Source organism: Neovison vison, chromosome 5, assembly GCF_020171115.1.
Source record: "Neovison vison isolate M4711 chromosome 5, ASM_NN_V1, whole genome shotgun sequence".
In the NCBI taxonomy this organism is placed as follows: Eukaryota; Metazoa; Chordata; class Mammalia; order Carnivora; family Mustelidae; genus Neogale; species Neogale vison.
The window spans coordinates 100601977-100623685 of NC_058095.1; the positions used below are offsets into that span (position 1 = coordinate 100601977).

At 36.5% G+C, this 21709-nt stretch overlaps 3 protein-coding genes across 14 annotated transcripts in view; 1 reads left to right on the top strand and 2 right to left on the bottom strand.

Moving 5' to 3' along the window:
* The window catches only part of ALG5 (ALG5 dolichyl-phosphate beta-glucosyltransferase), a 41257-nt gene extending 38201 nt beyond the window's left edge, over nucleotides 1-3056 (bottom strand). Inside the window, exon 1 of the mRNA XM_044249605.1 lies at nucleotides 2933-3056. Within this exon, the coding sequence (XP_044105540.1) occupies nucleotides 2933-2998 (66 nt within the window). The 5' untranslated portion in view covers nucleotides 2999-3056. The remainder of the gene's footprint in view (nucleotides 1-2932) is intronic.
* A 949-nt stretch (nucleotides 3057-4005) lies between these two features.
* Nucleotides 4006-10842, top strand: EXOSC8 (exosome component 8). Its single transcript, XM_044249620.1, has 11 exons — nucleotides 4006-4164; nucleotides 5288-5324; nucleotides 5479-5542; nucleotides 6097-6170; nucleotides 7404-7449; nucleotides 8146-8251; nucleotides 8337-8382; nucleotides 9184-9280; nucleotides 9546-9666; nucleotides 10174-10280; nucleotides 10637-10842. The coding sequence occupies exons 1-11, from the start codon at nucleotides 4148-4150 to the stop codon at nucleotides 10750-10752; spliced, it is 831 nt and encodes a 276-aa protein (XP_044105555.1). The 5' UTR covers nucleotides 4006-4147; the 3' UTR covers nucleotides 10753-10842.
* The window catches only part of SUPT20H (SPT20 homolog, SAGA complex component), a 41787-nt gene continuing 30842 nt past the window's right edge, over nucleotides 10765-21709 (bottom strand). For 8 of the 12 annotated variants that reach the window (XM_044249607.1, XM_044249608.1, XM_044249611.1 and 5 more), the window contains 5 exons: nucleotides 19490-19545; nucleotides 16124-16243; nucleotides 13493-13598; nucleotides 12043-12146; nucleotides 10765-11276 (listed from right to left, as the gene is read on the bottom strand). In XM_044249607.1, the coding sequence (XP_044105542.1) occupies nucleotides 11139-11276; nucleotides 12043-12146; nucleotides 13493-13598; nucleotides 16124-16243; nucleotides 19490-19545 (524 nt within the window). In that variant the 3' untranslated portion in view covers nucleotides 10765-11138. The remainder of the gene's footprint in view (nucleotides 11277-12042; nucleotides 12147-13492; nucleotides 13599-16123; nucleotides 16244-19489; nucleotides 19546-21709) is intronic. The other 4 variants (XM_044249616.1, XM_044249612.1, XM_044249619.1 and 1 more) reach the window with 1 other exon arrangement.

Sequence of the window (21709 nt, forward strand, 5' to 3'; positions counted from 1 at the left end):
ATCATCCCAGATCTAATATGGAAGTCACTATAGAAATGTAATCTATTTTAAGATGCCCTGAACCTCCAATCCCTGGCAAACACACAGTGAGGTCCCATTCCTACTTGGAGCCTGTATGTGCCAGAGGATTAAGTTCACAGTGCAGGTGGAATGTATGGAGTGAGGGAAGACCTCCCATGGAAGACTAGACTGACCTAGAATATGTAGGGAAGACCCCTCTATCCCCATAGTAGGGACCAGCAATGCTTAAGATCATATTCTTGACACTTATCCCAGATTTGAATCCAGAATACATTACTTTTTGAAGTATCAAACTTGTAGGCTCTGGCACCATACACTACTGACATTAGGTAGCTCCCTTCTATATTTATTTGTGAACTAGTGTTGGAAATAACCACTCTTTGGAACACTGTCTCTACTGGTACACTTTCTCCTTTTAAAACAGTCATAAATTTTTGGAATGCTACTCATTTTTAATGTGGTGACCATTTTTAATATTCCATTGGGTACATACTGAAATTGAATTTGCTCTGATTAGTAGGAACATGGAGGCGGTATCCTGACTAGTGATTATGAGTTCCTTTTCTGCACCCCAGTGTTCAGATTGTGATTTCTAAATTCAGTTTCCTAGTAAAAGGAATCAGTGCTCTTTGTAAGATGCCAGATAATTATGTCATTATTTTGAAAACTTGCCTTTTATCTTACCTTTTATATATGAGAGATATTTCAGAGTAATTGAATAGCTGAGAATGAAACTTTTTTCAATATGGAATTTCAGATAATACATAAAAAAGGAATGATACAATTAGAATATTGCACTTTGCAACTCCCAGAGAAATAATGGATTTAGGTTGACAAACTATAGAATTGGTGAGTCAGGCTAACAAAACTCCTGAACCCCTGGATCCATCTTAACACCAGAGAAAATCATATATTATGAGCCTTCTGATATGATACGAGACAAAGTATTCAGCATCAGTCACATACTTTTTTTGATTAAAAAACTCAAACATGCATTCGTTAAGTCTCTAAATGTTACTACCAGTTTATAGGAAATTCAGGAGACAGATTAAGATGTTAAAAGTCACCAATGGGATGAAATCAATAAAACCCAGATTCTGAGAAATTCTACAGGACAAATGACCACTTATTAAAGACAAGGGGAAAACAAAACAAAACAAAACAAAAAAGAAGGACAAAGTGTTACAGATTAAGATACTTGAGACATCAACAGAGTGCTAAGTGTATGTGAATGCTTAATCGAAAAAAATGACTATACTAAAACATACATGAGGTATCTGAACTGACAAGACACTTAAAATCACTGAATAATGGTTAAAATTTTTAAAGACTCCATTATAACTTTATTATGGTTATATTTAAAAAGGGGGGTCTTTAAAGATTAATGCTGCGGGTTTACAGATAGAGTGTTTTGTCTTGGATTTGCTTCAGAATAATTCAGAAAGGAAGCGGGGTGAGGAAGACTATGTATGGAAAGTGTGGATATATATGAAACAGGTTTTTTTTGTTTATTTTTGTTTTTTTATAATGATTTCCTGCTGCAGCTTTTTAAACAAATGAAGTTCCACTAGCTGTCTGACATTTTCACACATAAGCTCTTCTCTCCAGTCTTATCAAAAGAAGCTAATGATGATAACATTTATGAGAGCCTTGCTTTAAAGGTCACATGAGATAACCCCCTGTTAAACACTGAATACAACCCCCAGCATATTATAAATTCCCTGTAAATGGTAGCCCTCATAATCACTTCGAGCTAGTGGGATCAAATACTTGCAGTACACCCTCATAATGCACCCATTTAACTCCATGCAACAGATAAGATTCAACAGATTCAATCCAGGCGTCTGTCAAAATTCTGCCCCATCAAAAAAAACAAAAACAAAAACAAAAACAACAAAAAAAGGTGACTTGCTCAAAAACCTGAATAACCCCTGAAATCTTCATATACCACTAAGGGAGAGAGAGGACTTCTTTCTCACCCAGACACAAACAGGACACATTGCTTTTTCTCTATTAAATTGTTTCTACTCACTGAGTTTGCAAACCTGGCAAGATGGAAGAATGGCCTTCCTTAGCAGTGCTATCTGGGGGCGAACCTGAGTGTCTAAGAAGCTGAAACCTCTCCATGTAGGAACTGGATGGCAGGCTCATTCCAAATTACATGGAATATAATTTCTCATAAGTGAGAAAGCTCACTCGGCAAACTGTCTGTTACTTATGTACTAGCAAGTGTTTACAACGTTTCTATTTCCAGAGTAATGGCAAAGAAAATCCGGGTCTGAATTCTCCTTTAGAGGCAGCGAATATAGGATGTTTAATTTGGGGACATAACGACTCCCAGACATATGGTAACACTAGGCCTGTGTGTCTTGGTCTTACTGTGTCCCCTGGTTGGTCTTCTTGATCCATTGATTTATTCCGATCTGTAACAGATGGCTCTCGTCAATGCTCTGTCACCACCTTCTATCTGCTTAACCACATCAGGAAAAGGTTGAGTCCAGGGAGCACGCACATCCCGGGAGCTCAAAACCTTCCCGGGTGGAACCAGAGCTGCATAGGCTGCAGATCCGGGAGAAGTCCTGGAGAGCTCGGGACTGACAGGGCGGGTGGACAGAGGTCCGGGGACCGAGGGACGAGTAGAGACTGGGTGAGCACGTCCCATAGTGAACAAAAGTACAAGATTCTGGGCACAGAGGGAGGTAAAGCTCCAAAATAAAAATAAAGAAGGGAAGAAAGGGGGTGTGAAATTCTAGGAGAGGATAATCCCGGGGGTCAAGGCTTGGGAGAAGCGTGGTGAGAAGGGACACATCGAAGAGTGAGTAGTCTGTGCGGAGGAGAGGATGCGTTGCGGCCAAGTCTCCAAGACAGCAGGGAGCCTAGGCCCGCGTCGGTCCCCCATCCCTCTCCTCACCAGTATCAGGGCTGCGGCCGCCAGCGCCACGCCGAGCACCGCCAGCTGCAGCAGGAGCGAACTCATCCTCCATACCCCGGTCGCCGCCCTACCCTACCCAGCACCTACACACACGCGGAAGCGCAGTCGCTCCGCCCAGCCTTCCGCCGGCAGAGGGTCCTCTCCGGCCCGGCGCCCGCCGCCCGCCGCCCACAGCGCCCCTCGCGGCAAGAAGACAAACACGCAGCTCTTCGGAGCGAGGCTCTGCGGTGGAAAGGCAGGAGCCGCGTGCCACTGCAGGGATGGCAGAATCGGCAAGTAAAAATACAGAATGTCCACTTAATTTGAATTTTAGGTAAGCAATGAACAGTTTTTTGACAGCCTTGTTAAAATACAATTTACACACCATACAACCCATCCATTCAAAAGGTTTTGGTATATTACACGAGTTTTTAAAAAGTGTGATGCAACAATAAATTTGCCATTTTAACCTAAATGTACAATACAGAGTGGTACTAATTACACTCACAATTTTCTGCATCCATCACCATTATTTATTTCTAAAACATTCTTCACTGTCCCCAGCCCCTGGTAATAACTAATAACATGTACTATTTGGCTTATACTCATAGAAAAAAAATTCTTTTATTTGACATTCAAATTTAATTGTCTGTTTTGTACTGTGGCAACCCTACCTAGGAGGGAGGTGGAGGCTCTGAGCCACAGCATAGCCTAAAATACAAGGCGCTCCTTTGGAGCCCGCTCCGGGTACCTGGCAAAGTGGAACTTGGTGCGGATAATGAGCGCACAGAAAGTTTACATAATTCTTCAGTAACTTGGAGAAGCCCAGGGCCCAGGCCAAGACGGAGGCGGGAAAGGGACGCAGAAACTTTAAAATAATGCTCCCACACTCAATACTCAAATCTAGGAAATAAGGTCAGTTTTCTCTTAAACCCTTGAACTACCAGAGTGTTTTTAAAGAGACACACTCGTCTCTTTCATAAGAGCAGATTCGTCAAAAACGCATCCAAAGCAAAGAAGCCTGGAGGTGTGCGGAGCTAGAAACCACCGGAGCAAAGGTGGGCCAGAAACCACCTTCCCCACGCCCAGCCCCCTGCGTCTGCGGCAAGCCGGCGAAGAGCGCAGGCGTCCCTGCCGAAAGTTTGGGGGCGGTGTAGACCCGCGGCCCCGAGGCCCAGAGTCGCCCGGCGCAGGCGCACGCGCGCGGGCGGGAAGATGGCGGCCGGGTTCAAGTGAGTGTTGGCGGCCCGCTGGCGCGTGTTTGTGCTTTGGCGGTTGGAGGTTTCCTTTAACCCTTCGCTGGGATATTTTTCACCTGGAGGCCACCCTGCTAGATTCCCATTTCTTTCCCTCACGGAAGTAGGCGACGGGCGGAAGGACCTGGAGGTGGTCGTTGTGAAAGGAAAGGGGGCTTTTTCTCTGCAGTGAGACGGAGATGGAAGGGACGGTGTACAGAGTTCAGTACCCGCGGCAAGCGCTTGTGGCTTGGTGTAGTGGATGTGCGGCCCCAGGGGACACCGCTGTAATCTTTTTAAAAAATGTTCTATCAGAACCACCTGCCACCCTGTGCTTTGTTTCCTCCGTGGTTTATTTCTAAAAGGATTGTGCCTTGTTCGGAAGGTTTTACTTAAGCCTTTTTTTGTGCCACGCTGGTGAAGCCTGTAGATTTTTGTCCTCAGAGTTAAGTTTTTAAATGGATAAAATACGTAAGAGTCCAAAGGAAAACCATTGTACTGACGCAGCTATCTTCTATTTGTATAAATTCCTAGTTCTTGATATGTAATATATACGTGCTCTTTTTAAAAATGCACATTCTTAAACAAGTTCTGCTGGGGAGTCTAGTAACATCTGGAATTCCAAAGTTTGCACATAAGCTTCGACAACTATAAAGTAAAAACGAAAACATTTAATCTCTGTGGTTGTTAAATTTGCAGGTACTAATGTATTATAAAGGCTTATTGCCTGCAGTCAAAATTGGAGGATATGCTAAATTTCAGTTACAGTATACTGAAAATAAAGATGTAATTTTTAAATGTTAAGAATCCCTGCTTCAGAGCGAAAGTGACATTATTTTAACAACTGGATTAATTCTTTTAAAGATGCCCAAAGGCTTTGGGCTCCAACCTGTAACTGTAAGATAGAGTTAAGGACAGCAGTTGAGTGTGATTACTACTGCAAGAGTACCTCTTTTTAATAGTTACATGTGGCAACAAAACATCAGAATTCGTGAAAGAAACTTTGTAACAAATTGGGAAGATTTATGCTGCATCATCACACTCCTAAAATCTTTGCCATTTTCTGGATTTATGTTAAGATTCATTAACTTACCTCAGATATGTTTTTAACATGTTTCAGAACTGTGGAACCTCTGGAGTATTACAGGAGATTTTTGGTAAGTAAAGATGGTTATGTACAGGTTGTACCTTTTGATAACAGTATCCTATGCTTCTTTTCAAATTATGTGAATTAATGAGGTTTATTGTGTTTTCCCTGGTGTGTATAAAATACATAGACGTAATTTACTTTACGTGAATTTATTTATTTAGAAAGAGAACTGCCGTCCTGATGGAAGAGAACTTGGTGAATTCAGAACCACAACTGTCAACATAGGTGAGGATATTTTGAATTCTAAAATAGAATGAAATTGCTTCAGACTTTTTTTTAATGTATTTTTACTTGTGATGTTTTTTAAACTCACTATTGTTTCAATTGTTACATTCTCTTTAAAATTTTGAAGTGACTGTAAAGTGTTTTCTCCCCTTTCTTCCTTCAAAACCTCCAAGGCATGGTTTTCTTGTATCTTACACTTAACTTTCTGTTGTGAACACGGAATTTTCTAGTTTAACCTGTATGACATTCTTGAGTTTTAGACTGACCATTTAAACAATATTTGAGCGAAATTCTACTATATATAAGGGAACCCAGCGATTCTGTGTTGAGATCTTTATCTGCAGAACAGTTCTATGACCGAATGAAAATGATTAACTCAAATTCAAGAACAGGTGAATAATTTCTAAAACACTAGTACTTTAAAATAGTCACATCATTTAAAAAAGACGAGCTAGGAATAAATTTACACAAGCAACTGAGATATATAGCAAGATAAAATTGTATGTAGAAAATGAACACTTTCCATGGACTTTTTCATTTTATTATCTTTTCAGGTTCAATTAGTACTGCAGATGGTTCTGCTTTAGTGAAGCTGGGAAATACTACAGTAATTTGTGGAATTAAGGCGGTAAGTTTAATATGTCTTACTGAGATTTGAATTACCAAACTAGCTTCAAGTTATTAGATTGTAATTTTTACACCTATATTTCTGTTGACTAGGCAGTTTTTTAGTATGTTTCATTTCCTAAGAGCTTTCATCTTTAAGTAGATTAATACTCAAAGTAGATTAAAAATGACCTAAATCCAGTGACTTAATTTATGAACGTGCATTAAATAGGCTGAAATGAAACATTTCAAAAATCCTCACTACCTTTAATTCTTTTAAGAATTTGTTATTGAGATTTTTGGTGACATCCTTTTATCCAGTGATAGCATTTAGTCTGCAAATGATGTAGAAAATTGAGCCTATTCCAAAGAAAGCTTGAGGGAGGAAGAAGAGAGTTTACTGAATACCTTTTATGTACCAGGTACCTTAAATTAGGTGCTTTAATACAGAATTACCAGTTTAATCATGAGAACAGTCATTTGGAGTGTAATTTCTGTCTTCTGTTTTACATGAGGTTCAGTAACTTATCCAAGAACAGAACTAGAACTGTAACTTTGACTCCAAAGGTTGTGCTTTTTTCACTGTGTTGCACTGTGAATTACTTAACCTTCAGATTTTTCTTCAGGGTGCTAAAGCTGGGGTGGTATCTAACAGTATGATCTGAGCACTTAATTGTTGCCAGCTTTTATGCTGGGGACATAACATTATCTCATTTGACTCTCACTGAGAATCTCTAAAAGTAGGTCATCATTAACTTCTCATTTTGCATATGAGAAAGTTGAATGGTAAGAGGTTATACAATTTGACTAAAATCCCCCAGCCAAAAAGTATGGGTCTGACATTTGAACCAGGCTGAGTTGCAGACTTTTGCTCTTAATCACTTTATTACTTCCCATATTTGGCTTTGTAAGGAATCACTTTGGGTTTAAATTTAGATTCTTTGCTACTAAATGAGAGAAAGAAAACAGATTAACGTATTTTTTTTTTTTTTTGAAAGAGCCCCATTTAATTTTGGTTAGTAGCACTAGAATCTAGAGAGCTAAGCTATGCTGCCTTTTTAATCTTGCAGACCTAATATGAGGATTTGTGACAATGTCCATATAGCCTGATAGGACTCCCTGATAAGCATAGTAGATGGTCTTGATGTAGTTAACTAGCTAAGATGGTCTTTGCTAAAGGTTTTTATAACTGATTGCTGTCTTCACAATTATTAAGTAGCTTCTTTCATAGGAAGTTATTTGTTTGCTTCTTTAGGAATTTGCAGCACCACCAACAGATGCCCCTGATAAAGGATATGTTGGTAAGTTAAATGGTTTTGTAATTTTAATACAAAAACCTTAACACATTTAATGGTAATATTGTAGGTCAGTCCTAGTAGCTGAGTTGAAGATAATATAGAAGATTCAGAAATACATAGGAATGAGGCAGACAGTCCTATAAAGTTTAATTAGAAGATAGCCTAATAGCAAGATACAGAATTTTTATAAAATTTTCAGCTTTGCATACATTCAGATGTCATCAACCAAGAAAGTCTTAGGAAAGGGTCATAATTGCAAACTTTTATGTTCCCATAAGTATTTGTCATTTATACCACCATGCAACTTTCTTCTTGCCTTGGACCATCTCTTCTTTATGGTAGGTACCAACATTTTAAAAATGCAAGCACTTGGGTATGAGTGTAGAGGCTATCTGCTGTTACAGAATGAGGTATTTCGGAAGAAATCTTATTTTTCGGAAGGATTTAGGATTGAAGCCTTCCTTAACATCCTTTTATATTTTTGGTATTTGTCTTGGGGCAAAAAAAAAGTTGGAAGTAGATTTTATCGAAGCCTGAGAGTATTAAAAAGATCAAAAAGAAATAACTGATGTGTTATGCTTTCCACTTGGCAAATTTATCTATGGCTATAGTCACATTTGCAGTGGATTGAGAATACCTTTAACACTTCCATAAACCAGAGGTGAAGTTTAGTTCATAGCTACAGAGTGTTTCTTTCAGTTCCTAATGTGGATCTACCACCTCTGTGTTCATCGAGATTTCGGTCTGGACCTCCTGGAGAAGAGGCCCAAGTGGCTAGCCAGTTCATTGCAGATGTCATTGAAAAGTAAGATTATTCTGAACATTTGACTGTCATTCATTTTCAGATGTTTTTTGACCTTTCATTTATTGTGCTTATTATTAAATCCAAGTTCACAGATAATTCAGAAAGAAGACTTATGCATTTCTCCAGGAAAGGTAAGATGAATAAAAAAGCTATAAGGTTTTATTAATTCTGAATTGTTTTTAGGGAAAGAAGAGGGAAATTAAAATAATAAGCCAGTGGCCTTAAATATGAAATTCCTAAGATGGAATTTGGTTAGCTTACTCTGTAACTATCTAAATAAACCATGTAGTTCTAAAAAAAAAAAAAAAAAAGTTTTGAGTAATTTATTACCTAACTGGGAGCTACTTTTTAAGCTGAGGTAACTTTTTTTCCCTTTTGCAACAATAATTAAGTCACTTGTTTATTCCATATAGATTAGTATCTGATCAGCTGATGTGTTTAGAGTAAATCTGCACTATACATTTCAAGTCTTTAATTTCAAGTCTAAGACTTAGAACAAAATTGACTAGGACTTAGAGGCTTTTCCTCTTCAATTATGTACAGATTTATTAGCATTGTAAAGCCTAGCCATTTCACATGTTAATGTTTCTGGGGGAAAGTATGTTTTGGACTTCATTTAGGACTTCCAAAAGCATTTCTTTTATCTGGTAACTTAGCAGCAAAAATAGAAATTCTTCCTACATCTGTAGCTTTCAGTGGAAATCTAGATGTTACTTGTCAGTTCGGTAGTTAAAAGCCAGTTTTGTTTTGTGTTTGTTTTTTTTTTTAAACCAAACTGGTCTACTTTGTTGGTAATATACTTGGTAGAGTTTGTTTGTTTTTAAGTTTTTGAGCCTTAAAGGTTATCATGCTTGTCTAACCAAGGATTCTGTGGTTTGTAACTTAAAACAAATACCATGTTCTACCCCCACTTCGTATAAATTCTGTTTTAGCTTTCTTGGGTTCTGTACTGTGATATCATTTGCCTCGACTATGATGGGAACATCTTGGATGCCTGTACATTTGCTTTGTTAGCAGCCTTAAAAAATGGTAAGCAACCTTAATAAAAGACATAATTCCTTCTTGGTGTCAGAATATTATTTTGTTAAACTTTTATCAGTAAACTTTTTAAAGTTTTTGTTAATGTTTAGTGATTGATCATTCACAAGAAACCATGTTTATATCCACTAAATTTACCTTACTTATCCTAATTAAAAAATACTTCTAAGTTTTTAAGGAGGGAAGAGTGAATAAAGCATAGAAACCTGTATTTGTTAGAGTGAGAGACTTACTTCATGTATTTGCCTTTTTCTAGTACAGCTGCCAGAAGTTACTATAAATGAAGAAACTGGTTTAGCAGAAGTTAATTTAAAGAAGAAGAGTTATTTGAATATTAGAACTCATCCAGTTGCAACTTCCTTTGCTGTATTTGATGAGTAAGTTAATCAGATGTATAAAATATTATGTAATTAAGGTAATGGATTGTTACTCAGCATTCTGACTTTTCAGGAAATAACCTAAGGTGACCATACATTCTAGTTTGCCCTGAACATCTAGGTTTATAACTGTTGTCCCTGCAGAATTATTAGCTTCGCCTTATACTTTGAAAACCATTCTGATTTGAATTTTGTGTTCTGTTTCTTGGTTTTCTTACTCCTGTGTAATGTTAATCTTCTTAATTCTTTCATAGAAGATATACCTTAGACTACCTTCTGTATTTGTGAAGGACTTTATTAGTATATTTATAAATTGAAATGTAAAGATTCTTACATGTAGTATAATGTTAGGTTGCTATTAACATTTCTGGTTTCCCACCAGGTCTATTTCAGTGCTTAAATCAGACATCAGTACCTAAGCTAAAAGGCTGGAAGCTCATTTTATTCTTTGTATATAAAATTTGTTCTTTGGATCAGTAATTTATATTTTTCTTATATTTTAAATAGCACTCTGCTCATAGTTGACCCTACTGGAGAGGAGGAACATCTGGCAACTGGAACCTTAACAGTAGTAATGGATGAGGAAGGCAAGCTATGTTGTCTTCACAAACCAGGCATGTTCCTTCCATTTTAAACCTAAACATGTAAAACAAAAGTCAGTGTGAGCTTCTCTGTATTAGGGGGGACCAAATGGAATGTGAGAGGTTTTATTGTTTACTGCAGTTTCTTTGTTATCTCAAATTCCTTAATCTATTTTTGTCTGTCAGTGGTTCTTAAAACTTATGGTATGCATCAGAATCACTTGCAAGTCTTGTTAAAACACAATCTGCAAATCTTGGAATAGTCTCACTGGCTTACATTATTGAATTTTTTGTCTTGATACTTGATGATGATTTTTTTTACACAAAAATATCAACATCAAATGATGCATATGATAGACACTGAAAGTGTTGTTATAATCATTTTTCAGGTGGAAGTGGGCTGACTGGAGCTAAACTTCAGGACTGTATGAGTCGAGCAGTTACCAGACACAAAGAAGTAAAAAAACTGATGGATGAAGTAATTAAGAGTATGAAACCCAAATAAACAACCACCACATTTCCAAAACAGATTTGTAAAAACTGTATTTGTTACACTGTGCACAAACCTTTTATACTAAATAAATATCAAACTACATTCTTCAGAAAGATGTTTCTAGTATTTCTTAGGTCACTTCTGTATGTAGTATGTACAGTGAAACCATTTTTAAAAAGCAATGACTTAGGCAAACCAACCCTAATGGTTCATTAAACCATTCCCATTTTTAATTAAAAATCATAGGGTTGTGCTTCTGTATAAAGTTTGTACATCTAGCAATGTAAAATACTGACACATTTGAATAAACAAAACCAAAAATGGAAGTAGAAACTCAGAATCCTTTGATTCAATGCTCTTATGGTTTTAAAAAAGAGAGAGAGAGAAAAAAGCGAGACTCAGAATTTTGGAGTGGTTGGTGTGCCTCTCTTCATTTTACTTTTTGACTGGCTGCCTGTATGCCGATGACGATGTAGCTGAGCTGTTTGTGCTGCTGCTGCTGCCATAGCCATTTGATGCTGTAAGAATCGCAACTGCTGCAAAAGGGAGGGGAAAAAAAAGTCAAGTTACGTTAAATGCAGGCAGGTATGGAAAGGTGCTTTTCCTGAGAGATGAAAACAACAAAACTGAAAGGGAGAAAGCACCAAGATAACAAAAAGGGACTATACCACATTGAGACAATGCACAGTCAAACAGCACCAGTGGCACAGAAGCCTGCTGAGGGCTTTAAAAATGGGTTCTTGGTAAACTTCAAAAATATTTCTGTTACTTTGCCCTGTCAGTCTATATTGTAGTAACTCAGCAACTTCAGTTACTATTTTGTTGTATGATAGTTTATAGCAATATAAAACCACCCTGCATTATCAGAGATAGTCAACTATAATATGCGAACTTCCTACAATCATGGATTAACGTTTTTCTAAAACAGGTATGACATTTACTAGTAGGAACACTGGTATACTTGCCTTTTTCTGCAGTACAATATAAAAAAGTTAACCATTGGCACTTACAAATGTCTCTGTTTCAAAAAATACTGCAAACTACAAAATGTATGTTGATGTGCCACCAGCACTTCATGAAAGATTTTAAATCAGGAAGAGTATGGCTTAAATGTACAAGATATGTTCAGTGCTCCAAGTTGACTGGCTAAAATGTCAGACTTTTAAGTAAAATTTGCTAAATTATTTACCTACTACTGTATAGTCTTAAAAGACAGTAAAATAAAACTAGAGTAAGGTATGTTGAAGTACTTTTGGAGCAGAGTATCTTTAAAATGTAATCAGAGTGAAGTTGCTGGATTACTTGTATCTGTTGCTGCTGCTGTTGAAAGGCAGAGGAGAGCTGGAATCTCTGCTGAGGAAGGCTTTGCTCAGGTCTGTTCTCGGCAGAGCCAAGCTGAGACAACACTACAGAGAGGAGAAGGGGAAAGCAGGCCAGTCAAAAAGTTTGAAGGCTACCAGGGTTAGAAAAGGACAACACAGAAAATGAAATTATAGAAAAGTTATCAGTATGATTAATCTTAAGTATCAAATCACAGACATTTGAGAATAAATTTAGTATAGTCTCCTGTTAGTTGAGGGTACCACTGATTATAGAACCTCCTGGATATGAAAGGGAAGGGAGTGCCAAAGCACTATATCCCTTTCCCTGCATCACAATGAAATTTGATACTAGTGCTATTTTGTTGAGAAGGCTTTCTTGGAAAAATGTAAAATACAGTATGTTGTTTTAAAATCTAATCAATGAGGTAGGAAAGGAGTGGGAGAAGTCCAATCTACCATAATGATAAAACTGGTGGATAAAAGCTTTAAACAAAAGATGCTGCAATCAGTTTCAGACTACATTACTAGCCAACAATGGTGCTGAACTGAGACTGCAATATTTTCTTTCTTTTCAACTTGAGGGGTAGTGTGGGCAGAGTATTCAGTTTAACCCCCTCAATGTACAGATGAAAAAACCCCAGGTCAAGATGGTCTAAGTGACTCACTCAAAAGTAATTACTGACAGGTCTAGTGCTAGAAACGTTCTCATGATTTTTCAGCCTAGAATTCTTTCCACTAAAATATACAACAGCCATTTTAGGAGATTTATAACTTGGGTGCTAAAGGTTTATGATCACAAATTTCCATCTGGAAATTCACAAGCTCAAAATAGGGCATTATGTGAGATCCTGCTTATTCTAAATTCAGACACTGGGAGTTGTAGAGATAGGACAGTTAAGCCCAGTGATAATTCAAAATGTTGATATGTTTGGTTCACCATTTACTGCTGGAAGTGGTGAACAGTCATTTAGTATAATCTCATTTTTTTAAACAAATGATAAAAGTGGCTTATAAAACTTATGCTGACCATTAAGTCTTGATTCACGTAATTTGCAAGCTACCAGAATGAAACCAAAGATTATGCAATCAAGAAAAATGCAGTCTCAATAACCCAGGAGAACTGAAGATTTAACAGTTTTGGTAGCTTCCTAGTAAGTTGGATAATTGTATAAAATTTTACCAACTGTAATGTGAAGAAACTCCAACTGCTATTAATGTATGTAGGTAAAAACACTTTTAATCAACTGTCATATTAACAAAAAAACTGAGAGCACCATCAATCAACTTAACAGTTCATGCACTAAATAGAACCGTATTTTTTCCGCCATTACTGCTTGTATGAGAAGGAAAAGAAATAATTAAATATTCAGATCCCTATGTGATCAGTTATTTTTAGTAAATTCAACATATAAAGGTATAAAGATACCAACCAGCTGCCTGTGACTGCATGAAACTTCCTACTCCAGCAAGGTTAATAACAGCAGCATGCTGAGCAGATAAGGCCTGTTCTTGACTGGTTGAACCTTGTTCAGAACCCTGAATAAAAAAATAATACGTGATTGTACAAAAAGAAAAATAATTTTGAGTTGGTGAAATTTTTTTTCCCCTGATATGGTGAAAAATAAACATTAGGTCTTGTAAAAAGAGTACCAAAGTGTTCACAGACTGGCAATTCACATAGTAAAGATGGTACAGTCACTTTCAAACTGACCTACATGTTCAACTCAATTCCTTTAAAAATCCCAACACGAGCTTTTTTTCTCTGTATCTAGACAAGATAATACTAAAATTTAGATTGGAAAAAAAAAAAAAAAAGATCTAGAAAAGCAGTTTTGAAAAATAAAATGGGAGGAACCACACTGCCTGATTTTAAGACTTACTATATAGTCTATACTAATCAAGACAGTGTGGTACCAACACAGAGATAGATACATAGATAGATGGAAGAGAACAGAGAACACAGAGAGCCTTGAAATTATTATAACACAAAGGTACAAAGGTAATTCAACTGACTAAGGATAGCTTTTTCAACAACTAGTGGTATAGCAATTGGACAATGATCCCTTTCACCCTTTAACCTAAATCTTACACCTTAAATAAAAATTAACTGGAATAGATCACAGATGTAAATGAAAAGTCATAGAACTGTTAGAAAACAACAAGGAGAAAATCTCTGGGCCACAGGGCTAGATGAGGCATTCCCTAAAACATAAGGCATGATAAACTGATAACTCAGACTGCATCAAAACTAAAAACTTTTGCTCTGAAAAAGAACCTTTGCTACAACCTACAACTGTTACTAAAATAACATTTTAGTAAATAACATTAAGTCAAACATTTAAAAAGTTATAAGACATTTATCTTGAGAGGATTTACCTGGATATTGATTTAAAAAGGAGCAAAAGGACCTTAGCAGACATTTCTCCAAATAAGATATATGAACAACCAACAAGTATATGAAAAGATGTTAAAAGACATTAATCATTAGGAAAACACAAATCACAATGAGCTATTACATTTATGAGGATGGTTAGTTACTATTAAAAAAAAGCCCCCAGAAAATAACAAGTGTCAAAACTTGTGAGGATATGGAGAAACAGAAACCCTTGTGCACTGTTGGGGAGAATGTAAAACAGTCTAGTCATATGGAACAGTATGCAGGTCCCTCAAAAAATAAAAAAAATCCCACCTCTGGGTATTATCCAAAAGAACTGAAAAGCAGGGACTTAAAGGAAAAAAAAAAAAAAAAAAAAAAGGCAGGGACTTAGCTCTTTGTACACCCATTTTCACAGCAGCATCATTCACCACAGCCAAAAGATGGAAGCAATCTAAATGTCTATTGAAAGATGAATGAATAGGGTGGCTCAGTGGGTTAAAGCCTCTGCCTTTGGCTCAGGTCATGATCTCAGGGTTCTGGGATTGAGCCCCGCATCAGGCTCTCTGCTCAGCGGGGAGCCTGCTTCCCCCTCTCTCTCTGCCTGCCTCTCTGCCTACCTGTGATTTCTGTTTCTCAAATAAATAAATAAAATCTTTAAAAAAAAAAAAAAAAAGAAAGATGAATGAATAAACAAAATGTGGTATATATATATACAATGGAATATTATTCAGCCTTTAAAAGTAAGGAAATTCTGACCCACATCTACAATATGGAATAACTTTGGGCACATTATGCTAAGTGAAGTAAACCAGTCACAGAAAGACAAATACTGTCTAGAGTAGTCAAATGCAGAGAAAACAGAAAGGAGAATGACAGCTGTCAGGGCTAGTTAAGAGAGGGAAATAGGAAATTATTATTTAATGGGTACAGAGTTTCAATTTTGCAAGAGGAAAATGCTGTAGAGATTGGTCGCCTAACAATATGAATATACTTAACATGCATATTTAAAATGATGAAAATGGCAAATTATATATTACGTGTATTTTACTGAAGATGGCAAATTATTACATGTATTTTACGATAATTTAAAAAAGTGCAAATCAATTTTATATCCAGCCAAGTAATCCTTCATGTGTTAAAGAATAATGAAAAATTGAATGTGCCCTTCCTGAGAATCTACTAGAGGATGAGCTTAACCCAGCCAAGACTTAACTGGGGAATCTTTGTGAACTAAGAGAGACCTGGGGGTGATGGGACCCAAGAATCAGTACTTTTAGTTCCCTGATGATTCCAAAGTGTAGTGAGGGTTCACAAAAACTTGTAGTTCCTTCTCCTTTAATTTACTACAGTTCTTACTCAATTTCGTTCTGTTTAACAATATACAAATATTTATTTAAGTCTATCTTTCCTTTGCCCTAAGCTTCATGATAATATGGACATTTCTATTCCAACAGAGACAAAACACTGCAAACAGAAGGATGATTACTGGGCAAAAAATGTATGGGCTACAGGGGCAGAAAAAGAATTTGAAATAGGTACCCAATAACTGACCACTGCTACTGATAATAAAAGCAGAATAAGAATTGTCTGTCTGAACTAAAACCATGTCAAATATGGTTGGAATTAAAAAAAAAAAGTTACAATTCTGTAATACAAAGCAAATAAAGGGCTGGAAAGCACATACCTGCTCCCCTGGCTGTTGAGGACTGGAAGTTGTAGGTTGCTGAGACTGCTGTGGTGTAAACTGAGAGAGCTGCTGTTGCTGCTGCTGCAGAGTGTTAAAAATGAGTGAACCACCTGGAAGCTTTAAAGAAGAACCAATTAGCTCATTTCACATTTTTTTTTTAAGGTTTTTTTTTTTTTTGGTGAAAAAATTTCACAGAGAGATAGTGAGAGAGGGAATACAAGCAGGGTAGTGGGAGAGGGAGAAGCAAGCCTCCTGTGGAACAGGAAGCCTGATGTGGGGCTCGATCCCAGGACTCTGGGATCATGACCCGAGCTGAAGGCAGATGCTGAACCGACTGAGCCACCCAGGCACCCAAAACTTTATTTCATAAACACTTTCAGAAGATTCACTATGTATCAGGCATTCTTCTGTGGATTGAGGAAACAGGTGAACAAAAACCAAACCAAACCAATACCCCTGCCCTTTAAAAAAATGTATTTAAAAGCAATTTTTAATCACTATTACTTTAGACTCTCACACAGGTAAGTAATCTCAAACACCTATGATTTTGCTTAATAGTTAGCTATCCAAATATACATACTGCTTTTACTCTTCTTACACATCAATATAAAACAGCATTAAATGCATTACAAAGTATAAACAAGAAACTAGTGATATGCATATGTATATTGATGTATATATGTGTATATGTATATTAATGTATATATGTATATGTATATTAAGAAAACTTCTCTAATTTGTTCTAGCTTAACCAAAACCCACATATGCATTAATTTTTATATAACACAGTAAGGAATTCTAAAGCTGTAATGGAAGTACATTAGATAGCCATATTTTTAGTTTAGAGGTATTAACTTGCTGCTTTGTCATTCTGTATCTAAACTGCTACAAAAAAACCCCAAACAAAAAACCCAAATACTTTTTTAAAGCATCCAGAAAACTCCATGTTAAATATTAAAACTATGGTTTTCAAATGTGTTAGGAAGTAAATGGTTTTCCCTTTATTCTATAAGGGTTATACCCTTATAGAGGGTTTATAGAGGTTAAACCCTTACAGAATAAAGGGAAGACCATTTACTTCTTAATGCATTTAAGCTATAGTAATCTCCCTTCATGCATGGTTTTGCTTTCCCTGGTTTCAGTTACTACAGTCAAACGAAGTCCAGAAGCAGATGATCTTCCTGACATGGTCAGGTCAAGAGGAGCCTAACACTACATCACAATACCTATGTCATTCACCTCACTTCCTATCAACTAGGAAGTTTATCATCTCACAGTACAAGAAGGGTAAGTATAGTACCCTGTACTTGAGAAACCGTAGTTACATAACTTCTATTGCAGTATACTTATTATCACTGTTCTATTTTATTATTGTTAATCTCTTACTATGTCTAATTCACAAATTAAACTTCACTGAAGGTATTGTGAAAAACAGAAATGACTGACTAGAGTCAGGAAGCTCAATGTCAATTATAGTAAAACTGTCAATTACAGATCCCAACAAAAGAATCCTCAAGAGGAAAAAAAAATCGTAAGTGACAGGCCCCGGCAGGGAAAGAGGTACACTGCATTTCCAACAAGAAATCAGCCATCCCTATGAGAAGCTGTCATCAGCCTGAACTCTTGCTTTTCTCCAAAGTACTTCATTCAAAATAACCTTCTCCACTTCTTCCTCCTCCATCATAAAATAACATTCCCCTCTTTCTTTTGTTGAACTTCCCTATGGTTTTGTTACAGCTTATTTGGGCCCAAAAAGCAACTCTCTGTTATTCCCAAATAAAACCATTTTGCTGGTAAAATAACTGAGTTTTATTTTTAAGGTTAACAGTATGTATGTAGAGGAAAAAACAGTATATACAGGGTTTTGGTTCTATCCATGTTTTAGGCATCTGCTGGGGGGTCTTGAAAATGCACCTTCCTGGGATAATAGGGGACTACTGTAGAAGCACTTTCAAGTCATTAAGAAGTCCAAGCAAATAAATACCCAACTACAGAACTCTTAGATCTGCATAGCCCAAAGGAAAAAAAAAAAAAAAAAAAAAGGTGTCCTCAAGTCACTATCTCTAAACCTCATTGTAAGGAAAATTTGGATTTACCATAGGTCAACTGTTCCTTCCTCAATCAGTTAAGATAATAAATGTAGCAAAAATGTAAGTAACTTAAATGTAACCTTACTCCTTATAATTAGTGCTATTAAGGAATTCCACTCCTTTCCAAGAGCAATATGCAAAGAAGTTGGCTAAACAGACCAGTATGATCTGTGATCTGTTGATACTACAAGTGGACTGTGCTGTGATTACATTCCATAAATACAGACACTGTTTGCATTTTGTGTAAGAAATGTTTTTTTTTTTAAGTTTTGGCTTGAAATATACTTCCTGATTTGTTATTCCTAAAAACCAGGTTGGGTTGATTTGTCTGGTACTGTTCCTTTTTTAAATTTTACTTATTTGACAGAGAGAGGGAGAGCATGCATACAAGCAGGGGGAGCAGTAGGCAGAGGGGAAGGGAAAAGCAGGTTCCCTGCTGAGCAGGTCTGAAATGGAGCAAGATCTCTGGACGCTAGAATCATAGCCTGAGCCTAAAACAGATGCTTAACGGACTGAGCTACCCAGGTGCTCCTGTCTGATACTGTTATATCCTAATAATCCAAAGCTCTGCCATTTTGTGTCCAGACATTCATGTCTACCTTTTCTAAAATTGTCTGTAGACAATCCCATCCATTTTCCAATGTCGTAGCTTTATACTGGAACTCATCCTTAAATTAAAGGACCTAGCATAACACCCAGAATATTTTAAGTTCACAACGTGTACTAAATTCTCCACTTTCAATCTCTTTTTATATGCTGACACTTCTAACATGTAAGTATACCTCATCATTAGACACAGACTGTAATCTGACAAACATTTTATGAGTGACTGTTAGGTGCTTGGAATAGTGCTATGAAATCATATTCTGCTTTGGAAAAGAACACTTAACTATTTTTAAAATCTTTCTATAAGCAACAGTAATACGTATAATACATACATAAAATGTCTACTGAAAGAGGAATTATTTTCTAAGTATATCTCTTGTTTCTATTGTAGGCAAGTGTAGTCCTTGGTAGTTGTTAATTCTTCCCACTGAACAGCTAGTGCTTGATTAGGCAGGGTGCTAGAGCCAGTGAGTGTGATATGCAGGATACAGATTCTTTCTCTTTTGTCCACTTTCCATGTGATCACACAGAAAGCAATAATTAACCACACCCTTAGAAGATTTCAAACAGACTTCAACATTTCAAATGCTTATATGATCAGATATACACCATTAAAAAAAGATATCAAGCATAAAAACTTCAATCAAATGCAGTATATCATATTTACCTGGAGTAGATTTAAGGGCCTGAGATTTGAAGTATTTTTTAAACCAAATGGAACACCTGTTAAATAAAACTCATGGTTACAAGTGAGAATTAAAATGTTATTACACTTCAAAATATTTTATACTTTAGAATCTATAAATGTTTTAAGTACTTTCTACATAGATGCAGTTTTTTCTATACTTTTAGAAAAAAAACAAAAAAAAATCATCAATACCCATTAACACTAAGATCTTATTCAAAGATATGGAGCACCAGATACACATTTTATAAGCATAACTCAAAGATACAGTGGGTACCATTCCAGACCCACAATAAAGTGAGTACTGCAATAAAGCAAGTCAAATGAATTCTGACTTCCCACAGAATATATTATGTTTATACTATACTGCAGTGTATTAAATGTGCAATAGCATTATGTCTGAAAACACAATGTACAAACCTTAATTAAAATATTTTGTTAAAAAATACATGAACTGAATTTTCAATGTGTCACAATCACTGATCACAGAGGACTATGAAAAATGAATATGAAAAAATCGGAAATACTGCAAGAATTACCAAAATGTGATACAGAGATAATGAAAGGAGGAAAAGCTACTGCAAAAATGTCAATCAAGAGCCTTGCTTGATGCAGGATTGCTACAAACCTTCAATTTGTAGAAGAACATGCACTATCTTCACAGTGCAATAAAGCCTGTATTCTATTATTTCAGAAATGATTATCTCTTTTACCGATATTTTGACTGTGGCTAGAGAAAGTAATCAGGAAGTATGCAGACACCATGAATATAATAAAACTGACACGTTTGTGCAAATACATTTCAGCTATGGACATCTATTTAAATTTCTTAGTGCTAAGTAGTATATACAATAATAATCCCATCTCTGAGAACCCATGTGCTGTTTGCTATTTTTTCAAGTACTAACAGTAATAATAATAATGTTAACATTGAGTTTTGTCAGAACTGATCAGGAAACAATGCTGTTATTTCTGAACTTAATCTCCCAAATCTGTGATGCAACATAGAGCACATAAAGCAGGGACTGGCCTTGTGGGCCACACATGGCCTCTGTGGCATGTTCTTCCTCTCCATTGTTTTTTTAAAAAATTTATTATTTTATTTTTTTAAAAGATTTTATTTATTTGACAGAGAGAGATCACAAGTAGGCAGAGAGGCAGGCAGGGGGGGTGGGGAAGCAGGCTCCCTGCTGAGCAGAGAGTCCCATGTAGGGCTCCATCCCAGGACCCTGGGATCATGACTGGAGCTGCAGGGAAAGGCTTTAACCCACTGAGCCACACAGGCGCCCTCTTTTTTTTTTTTTTTTAAAAGGAAACCTTTAAACATATAACCATTCACGTAGTTTGCAGACCATGGTTTCAAAGTATGTGCATATTTTGCCAACAAAATATACCAATTTGAGCACTAATTAAAATGTATTTAGTCCTCTCAGCAGGTCAATGCATTATAAAAAAATAAAAGGCAGAACATTCACAGGTTACATATCAAAGCTTATACTAAGAAACTGAAGAAGCATAATCACATTAAAATATTATAGTATTGATATATCCCCATCAGGAAAAATTCTCATGAAAAGATATGACATTATTTCCTTTACTCATTTATTTAAAGACTTTATTTACAGAGAGACAGAGAGAGAACAAGGTGGGGGAGGGGGAGAGGGAGAGGCAGATTCCCCACTGAGCAGGGAGGATCCCAGGACCCTCAGATCATGACCTGAGCAGAAGGCAGACACTTAACCAACTGAGCCACCCAGGCAACCCCCAAATTTTTTTTAAAAATGTCATCTATCAAATGCTTATTGCTTATCAAAGGCACTTTCAAATCACTTCACTAACATCTCCTAAGTGCCATCTGAAGTTAGATATTTTTATTCCCATTTTAGAACAAATGAAACTGAGGTCAAGGGAGAAATATTATGTGACTTCTTTTAGGCCCCACAGTGACCATCTATCTGTAGCCACATGTAACTAACTGGTAGAAGTAAATATAAGCATCCTAAATTCAACACATGATTCCATTTTGAGAGTTTCTGCCACTAACATTTATGAACATTAAAATGAGATCACAGCAATATGTTACCTGTTTAAATTATACTCTTTGGGTTTGACTTCTTATAACTCAGAAATTTTTTGATAAATTTTCCTTACTTTGTCAAGTTTGCTTTTCCCTATGTTTTTTTTCTCAGCAGTCTAAGAAAT

Coding starts and splice junctions, on each gene's coding strand:
- EXOSC8 (XM_044249620.1), top strand. Junction 6,171..7,403: donor TAATTTGTGGAATTAAGGCG/GTAAGTTTAATA, acceptor TTGCTTCTTTAG/GAATTTGCAGCACCACCAAC. Junction 7,450..8,145: donor CCCTGATAAAGGATATGTTG/GTAAGTTAAATG, acceptor TGTTTCTTTCAG/TTCCTAATGTGGATCTACCA.